Source organism: Neltuma alba, unplaced genomic scaffold (assembly GCF_004799145.2).
Source record: "Neltuma alba isolate B1F8T4 unplaced genomic scaffold, ASM479914v2 tig00003798_pilon, whole genome shotgun sequence".
In the NCBI taxonomy this organism is placed as follows: Eukaryota; Viridiplantae; Streptophyta; class Magnoliopsida; order Fabales; family Fabaceae; genus Neltuma; species Neltuma alba.
This window is the reverse complement of record NW_021633431.1, coordinates 27,055-33,716: the sequence shown is the minus strand read 5'-3', so window position 1 is coordinate 33,716 and position 6,662 is coordinate 27,055. Positions and strand designations below refer to the sequence as shown.

The 6,662-nt window shown below is 34.9% G+C and overlaps 1 protein-coding gene and 1 long non-coding RNA gene across 2 annotated transcripts; both read right to left on the bottom strand.

Moving 5' to 3' along the window:
- Positions 1-3,886: 3,886 nt before the first annotated feature.
- LOC114742535 (uncharacterized) lies at positions 3,887-4,295 on the bottom strand. Its single transcript, XR_003739886.1, has 3 exons — positions 4,224-4,295; positions 4,065-4,136; positions 3,887-3,944 (listed from the first exon to the last, which is right to left on the bottom strand). It is a non-coding gene; the product is annotated as an uncharacterized LOC114742535 (long non-coding RNA).
- Positions 4,296-4,438: 143 nt separating this feature from the next.
- LOC114742537 (probable leucine-rich repeat receptor-like protein kinase At5g49770) lies at positions 4,439-6,391 on the bottom strand. Its single transcript, XM_028930768.1, has 7 exons — positions 6,364-6,391; positions 6,116-6,249; positions 5,943-6,016; positions 5,657-5,731; positions 5,454-5,525; positions 4,629-4,790; positions 4,439-4,517 (listed from the first exon to the last, which is right to left on the bottom strand). The coding sequence occupies exons 1-7, from the start codon at positions 6,389-6,391 to the stop codon at positions 4,439-4,441; spliced, it is 624 nt and encodes a 207-aa protein (XP_028786601.1).
- Between the last annotated feature and the right edge of the window lie 271 nt (positions 6,392-6,662).

The window sequence follows — 6,662 nt, the reverse complement described above, 5'->3', positions numbered from 1 at the left end:
TCTTTATACCCGGTCAAATAATCCGGCCCATCAAGGGCGGATCCAAGCCCAAAAATCTAACAAAAAATAATTAATTAAAGATTTTAAATTTGGACTATTCAAATCAATATATAGACCGTCTAGATCTGATGAGCTTATAGTGCTCATCAAAGTGATGAGCACTAAAACCAGTTCCTAAATCTCCTCTTCAGATTTGATACTCTACATCTCTTTTTAGTTACTCCTTTAGTTCTAAATATAAGACCTTTTTTGTAATGTAATTTACATTACAAAAGAGGTCTTATATTTAGGACCAGAGGAGTATTTGCCTTCACCTCTTTGTTCAATATGCCTCTCTTTTTCATGATTTCTGTTCCCAAATCCTCTCTCCTCTCTTACTTCCCTTCCTTAGAATTTCGAATTATTCTAGAAATGGAAAAGTTTTGTTTTCTTTTTGTGTTTATACTTTCCTAGATTCATAAGTCCTTTATGTTTGTATTCTATTGTAATGGAGATTTGAGAGAGCTTTCCTTCGCTCTATCAAAGCGAGTCTACCGCTGCTACATTAACCGTGCTTGGGTTAGTGAATCCCATTGTGACAATTGAATATACATCATTCCATTATACTATTAAACGATTTTATTGTATATATTGTCATCCTGCTCTCCTCCAGCCTTATACAGGGAGGATGCCTGTCGTGATTTGACCATCTTTTTTCAATCATAGATAATTGCTTATTCATATCTCAAGATCTTGAGATGAGCTTCATTGTAACTACATGCAGCCGTTAAAGAACAGGAAGTTGAATTAGTAAAATAATGTATTCTTATTCAAATTATTTTTGGGTTGCGAAGCAAATTTGTCCCAAAAGTTTTAATCGGGAGCATTAGGCACCTAAAAATTTGTTTGAATTCAATATTACCCCAAAAGTTTAAATTTGTAGCAATTGTGTCCCATATCCTTAAAATGTTAATGATCAATATCACTATTTTAGTAGTTAATGTTAATTTTTAGTAGTAGGGGCAAAATTTATATAATTTTAAACCTTTGGAACAATATTGAACTCAAAAAAACTTCTGAGTACCCAGCGCTTCTAAGTGAATACTTTCGTGGCTAATTTGCACCTTAACCCAATATTTTTTATCCATCCTTTTTTCCAATGACAAGGCTAACTAATTAAGCTGGCATCTTTTCAATAATCCAAGATTACAGTCATCCAGAACTGCAAAAACACCCTCGTGACAAAAGCATACAAGAAGAAATGTTATCTCACTAGGTGAACAAAAATTTGTTCTGTCCGATTCTTCTCTCAATGAATTCAAGCATAGGAAAAAAACAAATACACGTAACTTTTCACAATTAAAAAGAATTTCTGAGGAGCCTACATGCGATTCTAAAGCATAATACAAATTTGAATTATAATTGCAAGGTGATTCTGAATTTCTTCTTAAATTCACATTTTTCACACACCAAACCAGAACAAATTAAAAGCGTCTGAAGAGAAAAAGGATTTACCCGGGGGGGAACACCACAAATGCCAAAGCTGCTAATGAGGTTCCACTTTTACCGGTGGATAAACGCTCGTGTAAGCGAAATCTTCATCTAAGGATGGTAGATCTTCCCACCACTAACATTTTCATGGGTTGCTGATGTTGTTGCTGATTCAGCGTTGGGGTTGAAACCAGCAAGTTGCATTATATTCTCAATCTCTTTAACAACTTCAGCCATTGCTGACCTGTCAAGAATTTTGATTCTAATTTTAGGCAGCATGAGAAATGACTTTAAGAAATCCGTAATAGCTTGTTTCTACGGTCCTTGACAAGAATTTTAATTTTTAAGGGTCTTACCTGTCATTACTCTTCATCTATCACTTTCCCAAATAAGAACATCATAGAGAGTAGAAAGAGAATTCAGAATTAGCAGGAGGCATTTGGAATACAGTGATCTACACCTTGCCAAACGCCTCCTTAGGCTTTTGTTTTTTTTAAGTCGATAGTGAATCACCTGCGTAGAATTCATAGCTATCACTACTAGAAAAAGAGTAAGGGCCGAAAAATTCTGGAGGTTTGTGGATCTGGTTGGAAAGCACGAACGAAATGCTTAAAACTCCAGTTCTGTTGAAACGGTCACTTTGAGATGGGAAGATTTCTACGTCCAAACTAAAGTCAGAAGTAACAGAATTCTGGAATGCATTGGTCAGAGAAACTGAATCCACTGGCAGGTCATGGGACTGGAAAGTAGTCAACAGCCAAGCTCAAGATCCTTAAAGTAACTTGTGTTTCCAAAGTTTGAGAAACCAGGAGATCTAGAAGTCAGAACTCCTCTATAGGGAAATGCACATTTGCAGTTTGGGCTGGAAACCATGTTAGAACCACAAACACGAGATATACAGTTATTTTCTGGCATTGAATATGTGATATTAGTTTGCGAGCTTTTGCAGTAACTTTGCGAATTGGCTCCTGTTTCAAGACAAATGGGGTTGCCAATTAGTCTGCAAAAACATCAGATAACTTTATTGGAGAAGTGAAACTCGAAACCCTGTTTTATTATTATAGAACTGAATAGTTTGCTAAAGTCAAATTCTTCTTCTCTTAAAGCAATTTTAAGGGCGCACTCGCCCATGATGCTGCCAAAAGAAATAACCCAAAGTTGTTAAGGAGACATGCTATCCCTTCTTACCAAATCAGTTAATTCCCTTTAGTCAAAAGGTAATAGCTTTAGAGTGTGTTTGGGATCACGTTTTGTGATTCCAAACTGACTTCTCACCAGCCAAACTAGCTTCTGGTTACAATTTTTTGTTTGGAATCACGATGGAAAAAAATGAGCTTTATGAAAATAAGTAGTTTTTCGTAGAAGTCATTTTTTGTTGCTTGTGGGATGCATCATGGTGGGGTGGAAAAAAATGAGCTTTATGAAAATGGGATACTCTCTCTCTTGCCTCAAAAGAAGTGCCATTTGCATAGAAAATGACCATGTTATCCACATTTATTTGTTGCAATAATAAAATTTATATCATTTTCAGTCATTTTACATCCAAACTTACTTTTTCATTAATCATCCAAACAAGTTTTAGCTTTTCAAACTGACTTTTTTACAAAACTCAATCCAAACATAAATCACATTACACCATCTAATTTTTATCCAATCTGACTTCTGTAAAAGTCAGATTGAAAAAAAAGTTACTTTTCCACCGCTAATCCAAACACACCCTTAGTCTCTTCCCCCAGGGTCGCATTGACATGAAAATAGCATAAAAAATCTAATAAAATTAGCTGAAAGAAGCTTACAAGACTTTAAAACTGATTCCTCCACTTTCCTGATCAAATTCACCTATGTTGTTATTCTCCAGATCAACAAGATTCATATTGGGTTGGTTGTTGCCGACATCCAAGGTACCATTGAGCTTATTATTCCTCAATACCCTGTTTCCACGTTTCAAAACAATCAGTTTATGACCATAATGTTTTCATACACTTGAAGACAGATTAGCCGCAGATGGACTTGCACAGCCTCTAAATTAGACTGGCTAAATAAGGAGTCCGGTATTTCCCCTTGCAGTCCAGTATTTTCCAATAATCTGCCACACACAATAACTGACTCAAAAGATGGACAGGGAGAAATAGTGGTTGTGTTTGGAGGAAGGAGATAATAAGAACTTACAGTGTAGTTAAATATGGCAAGCTTGAGGCCCATGAAGGGATATTGGAAGGATTAAAAGAGTTGTTGCTCAAATCCTTGCAGATAATTTGATATGTAAATAACATTGCATAAATATAAGCCTATATTCTTCATATGAGGTAATTTTGCAGATCTAATTAAAAGGAAAAAAATTTGCAGTTAATTCTCAAGTATAGGATAAATACTTTGGCCAATATAGTCAGTATTTTGTTACTTACGCAGAGGCGAATGCATCTAATCCAGTAAGATCAGGCATAGAGCCATTTAGTTTATTGTTGCCTAAATTCCTGGAGAAAAAATATAATCAATATCTTCTCTCACTAACAAGATTCTTGAGGGAAAAAACAAAGAAAACATCTTCAGATAGTTATGAAGTTAAATTTGAACCATTTTTTCTGCATTCTTACAGAACAGTGAGTTTTGTGAGATTTCTGATACTTGAAGGCACTTCTCCAGTCATTTGATTGTGATCATACCGTCTGTTGCCAAAAGAAAACATTCAATAAAGAAAATGTCGCGAAAATCTAATCGATTGTGGATAATAATATCTGTGACAAGGTACTCACACCACCGTCAATGTCTTTATCAATCCAGTAGTGTCTGGAATGCTGCCAACTAGGTGATTGTTGTGAAGAAGCCTCACCAAAAGAACATATGAAATGATCCTCAGTTCATTATTGAAAAACAAAATCACTTGAAATAATCGTAAGGTTACTCCTACATCCACATTTGCCGAGCCCACAACATCACAAAAATATGAACTTTCTAGTTTTAATGAACCTTACAGGTGTTTCAGTATCATCTTTGAACTTAAAAGCTGAGCTTGAACTTCCCCTGAGAGGCGGTTGTTTTCAAAATGACTGCACAAGTTGAACATGGAGGCATATCAAGTCCTTCGCTGAACCAGGAAAAATGCAGCCATGTGACTACAAAAACTAATGACATCAAACTAATATAGGGAGAAGGCATACAAGTGCTCTGCTTTGAGTAGCATGTCAAGACCAGGTCCTTCTTCATCAGAGATAGGGATATGTCCTTCAATCTGGTTGTCTGCAATATCTAGCCAATTGACATTGGATAGATTGCCCAACGTACGTGGAATATTTCCACTCAGCCGATTAAGATTAAGAGCTCTGAATAAGAATCAGTAAGTGTAAGTCATACATTAATTACCAGGTATCAGCCTAAAGAAACACCAGGGCAATCTAAAAGAGATGTTAAATTTCAAGCATCATCCTCTTAAATTGGAAAAACCCTTGGCTGTATCAGCAACATTTTGGGGGCATTTTTTAAATGAGATGCACATAGCTCGAGATGAGCCACAGTTCACAATTTATGAATAGTCTTCCTATAATTTTATAAATATATTGATTTTGATTTTGATTTTGCAAATGAGAAAAGATCAACATGACACATTACAGAATCAAAAATATATGCAACACAACATGGTTACTCAGTAAAGCAATACAATCTAAATTCCTGAAAAGAAAAGAGTAGCCATCATTGGTAGTCATTTGATCGTTATAGATAGGTCTTACACTTTTTCCACTTTCAAAGAAAGGAACACATGCTGCAGACACTATGAGGTCCATCACTCAGAATATTTTCGATCAGTTCCTAAAATGTTGAAAATATCTAAATTTGTTTTAAAAAAAACTCTTATTATGGTTGAAGATGTATTTTTTTTTTTTAAAAAAAAAGAAAACTCATTCTTTTCTCTTGTTTGTGTATGTGTAGAGCTTCTTAAGAAAGTAGCAGCACTGGCAAAAATAACATTGTTAAAATTAAATCCTTACAAAAAGGTCAGCTGCTTAAGATCTCCTAATGGTTGAGGAATAGGACCAGAGAAATCACAACCAACCAATGACCTGGAAAACAATAAGAAAAGCAACATATTATCAATGAATGGGGGGGTATATTATTAGTCAGCAGGAAACCAATAAAAACTTTATGCTATACTATGAATGATTTGCTTCTAGGTACTAAATGTCATCGTTACAGGATTTGTAATTTACTCAAATTCCCAATTTCAGCTGGAATTCTTCCACCCATGCCTTTGTTGCAAGAGAGATCCCTATATAGACAAAAATAATATAATATAATATAATATAATATAATCAATTGAACTAAGAATTGCTGATGTAATCCTGTCTAGATCAAACTATATAATATAATATAGGATCTTGAGCTTTCATATGTAAACATAGGCCCAGTGAAAAATTCATATATATACAGAATTCTGATTTATTAGCTCTGTCTCACTTATTTAAGGGGAGAAAGCTTACAGAGTCTTTAATTCAGTTAATCTCCCAATAGCCTCCGTCAAGCTGCCTTTTAAGTTCATGCTTGACAGTTTTTTGTGGAATCAAGGAGGGAACTTTAGAATTTAAAAAATAAATAGAATAAGAAAAAGGCAACAAATTGATAATCTTAACAAATGGAAATTAAGAGCTAACATTGATGTCACTCTTGAATTGCTACATTCGACGCCTTCCCAACCACCACAAGGATCTGTGCCCACCCAACTTGGTGGCTTGTTTTCCCAAAATTCAGTGGGAGATGATAAAGCAGTAACTGCACGAGACAAAGAATCTTAACAGATGAATCTGCAATTTGTTATTCAAAGGGTAAAAGAATAGAATTCACTAGAGTTCGATGTTGGAAAGATAGAATGTGACACTTAGCAATCCAATTACATTAGCAAACGTTTTGGGCATAAATCTCTGAGGTTCATGTCAGAAGATTACAGATCACATGGATTCAATCAAAATCTCATTTGCTATAATATTAACTATAATTTTGCAATTTCTCAAACCAAAAAATTCAAAGAAGAATGTTTTTGAATGGGTAATTAGGAGACCTTGGCCAGTCACCGATACATAATTGTGGCTGGATAAACAGCAAAACAAGATATGCAAACATCTATGCTTATTTTTGTATCTGTGGGATTCAATTTACTTCTTCTCTGGACCTAAACTGATCAACATCATGAGACTTTAAGCTTG

Excerpts from the sequence above, each read along its gene's own strand:
- LOC114742537 (XM_028930768.1), bottom strand. The coding sequence starts at position 6,391 with ATGAACCTCAGAGATTTATGCCCAAAAC. Across the intron at positions 6,250-6,363 it reads CAGAGATTTATGCCCAAAAC|ATTCTTTGTCTCGTGCAGTT; the intron begins GTTTGCTAATGT and ends TCATCTGTTAAG. Across the intron at positions 6,017-6,115 it reads GCAATTCAAGAGTGACATCA|AAAAAACTGTCAAGCATGAA; the intron begins ATGTTAGCTCTT and ends CCTTGATTCCAC.